At 51.7% G+C, this 2,824-nt stretch overlaps 1 protein-coding gene across 1 annotated transcript; it reads left to right on the forward strand.

The window, feature by feature from the left end:
* The first annotated feature begins 1,551 nt into the window (after window positions 1-1,551).
* Window positions 1,552-2,040, forward strand: LOC147965167 (uncharacterized). Its single transcript, XM_087530324.1, has one exon. It carries the CDS (start codon window positions 1,552-1,554, stop codon window positions 2,038-2,040), a length of 489 nt encoding a protein of 162 aa, XP_087386450.1.
* Window positions 2,041-2,824: the final 784 nt, after the last annotated feature.

The following is a 2,824-nucleotide window of genomic DNA, read 5'->3' on the forward strand; positions in this document are numbered from 1 at the left end:
CTTGACCATAATGGTCATAATTTGTGTAAGACGGTATGTATGGATGTAAGACTCTTGTTATTCAGCTTCTATGTGTTCAGTGAGCATTGATCTCTGGGATCACTGTACACGTGCATTCGGTGATCTCGACTTATGAGTTGGGGTCCCCACAGAGCTGGTATCAGAGCCATCCTAACTGTAGGAAGCCTTAGTTAGCATGGGCGTTAGTTAGCTTGAGACCATCTAAACTTCTCTTCTTTTCTAAAGCTTACCCAACCCAAGATATATTTCCCTTATTGACCTCCCCCATTCAACCTTTGTAGATGGTTGTCGTACCCGAAGACTTCCTGACCACCGGATTTCCCGTGCTTCTCGAGGATAGCCTCAAGAAGTGCCAGTTTCACTGAGCCCCCATTTTCACCTACCATGAGCATTGGATCAATGACACTGAGACGGAGTATCATGTGGAAGTGATCGTGAAGGCCAATGACTCTCCAACAAGCTGGTTCTTCGAGGGACCCCAGATGGCAACACTGGTTCTTGCCGTCGAGACGGCAACCCTCAAGGCACTCACCCGCCTAGATGGCAGACGAGTTGGCAACCCGCTTCTTGCCTTATCGGAAGGAAGGTGAGGATGAGAGCAGTGCACCAGCTCCACCATTAGAAGAAGGACTTCCACTCCGATTCCAGACCTACTTCAGCCTTTGTGCCGATAGTTTGGCACAACACTTGGCCTCGGAATCGATGAAGCTCCGAAAGGAACTTCATGAGACCAAGGCACTTCTTCGCCAAGCACAAGAGAAGACAGATAGGATCAAGAAGGAAGGTGCTTCCCCTGGTCAACCCGCAATCGCATACAGAGGCGGAAGACCCCCAAAGGATGGAGAACCACCATAGCGACACCGCATGAGCGCAAAGGAATACTGCAAGCTCTTCGCACCACCAGCAAAGCAACGCCGTGTTGAGCTCCTTCACTCCCCCACCCCTTCAAGTGAAGAGGAAAGTCAGGCCACCGATGAAGAGGAGGAAGACCCAGAAGAGCCAGACTACGCGACCGAGCATTCCACCACTTAGGCATCATTCGCAACCCGGATATGCCCGTTAGCAACCCCTACGGTAGGAAAGGTCGTGACCCCTATGCGAAGTCGAGTCCTTGTAATGGTTCATATGAAACCATGTAGTGTTTTGTTTGCTTTGATGTGTTTGATGGACGTCGTGCTTTCCTTCGGGAACTTGTAAGCGACTACATCACCCATTTGGATTTCAATGAATGTGTTTGGCCTTTTGGCCCTTGCATGAAAACAATTGGCGTCATACCAACCCCCTTACTAGGCATCCCATCTATATTGCTTTTCCCATCTTTCCCAATCATGAGACCTTGACCGCTCCAACAGGATGCCTGTTGTAACTCGTACTGGTACCTCTACCCAGCAGCAAGGAGCCAGAGAAGGAGCCAGTGAGGACCAAACCCAAGGACAAGTTCCACCACCGCCACTACCTCCAAACATGGACATGGCTCAGCTTCTCCAAGCCTTCTGAGAGGAACGCCAAGCCAACACTGCAGCCCTCCAGATGATTGCTCAAGCTGTCAACCGCCAGCCGGCGGGAAACAGCAATGGACGTTCCACGTTGGTGGAGTTCAAGAAGCATGCACCACCCACCTTCATCGAGACTGCTGAACCCCTGGATGCAGACGACTGGGTCCGCACCATTGAGGATCTGCTGGAACTAGTCGGATGCACTGAGGACCGTGAGAAGGTGGCATATGTTGCTCACTGTCTCGGGGGAACTGCTAGAGCTTGGTGGGATGGATTTAAGGCCATGCATGCTGAGCGAAACAGCACTTGGAATGACTTCAAGGCAGAATTCCGCAAAGCCCACATTCCTTCCGGAATCATGGCCATCAAGAAGCATGAGTTCCGAGCCCTGAAGCAAGGTAGTAGCACTGTCAAGGAGTACATGCAGAAGTTCAGTGTTCTCTCAAGGTATGCCCCTGAAGATGTCAGCACTGATGCTGCCAAAAGGGAGAACTTCGTGGAAGGCCTTAACCAGACTCTGTAGTACTCGCTTGTTGTGTGTGACTGCCCGACCTTTCCTGATCTGGTGAACAAGGCACTCATGCTTGAAGATAAGCGACGTGCTTTGGATGACACCCGTAAGTGCAAGATGATCAGCAAGGGTAGCTCCAGCAACCAGAAGCCTCGCCTGTGGCAGCCAGCCCCGGTCAAGCCAACCTATCAGCAGCCAAGAGCTCCTGCACCCCGCACCAACTATCCACCCCAGCAGTATGCCAACCCCAGGCCAGCTTACAACAACCCCAATAACAATGCCGGCAAGAGCAGCAACCCCAACCAAGTCACTTGCTTTGGATGTGGTCAGCCAGGACACTACTCCAAGAATTGCCCCAACAAGAAGCCCGACGCCCCGCGCCCCAATGCGCAGAACCCAGGACAAGGCCGTGGAATGCCACCAAGGAACCAAGCTCCCCGCAACCCGCCCAACAACGGCAGTGGTCGTGTGAATCATGTCACTGCTGAAGAAGCCCAGGAAGACCCGGACGTCGTGCTGGGTACGTTTCCTATCAACTCAACACCTGCAACTGTCTTGTTTGATTCTGGAGCCACGCATTCATTTGTCACCCAAAAATTTGCATTAAAAAGTGGCATGACCCCTACACCCCTAAATAACCCTATGGTGGTACAAACCCCCGGAGCAGAGATGAGAGCCAAGATAGGATGTAAAGGAGTCGGGATTGCCATTAATGGGGTAGACTTCCAAGCAGACCTTATCATCTTAAGATCGCAAGGCTTGGATGTGATCTTAGGAATGGATTGGCTCATCAAGC

The sequence above is a fragment of the Triticum urartu genome, chromosome 6A (assembly GCF_056163025.1).
Source record: "Triticum urartu cultivar PI428250 chromosome 6A, HENAU_Tu73, whole genome shotgun sequence".
Lineage (NCBI taxonomy): Eukaryota > Viridiplantae > Streptophyta > Magnoliopsida > Poales > Poaceae > Triticum > Triticum urartu.

What these genes read in the sequence shown, in the direction of transcription:
- LOC147965167 (XM_087530324.1), top strand. Translation starts at nt 1,552, where the DNA reads ATGATTGCTCAAGCTGTCAACCGCCAGCCGGCGGGAAACAGCAATGGA.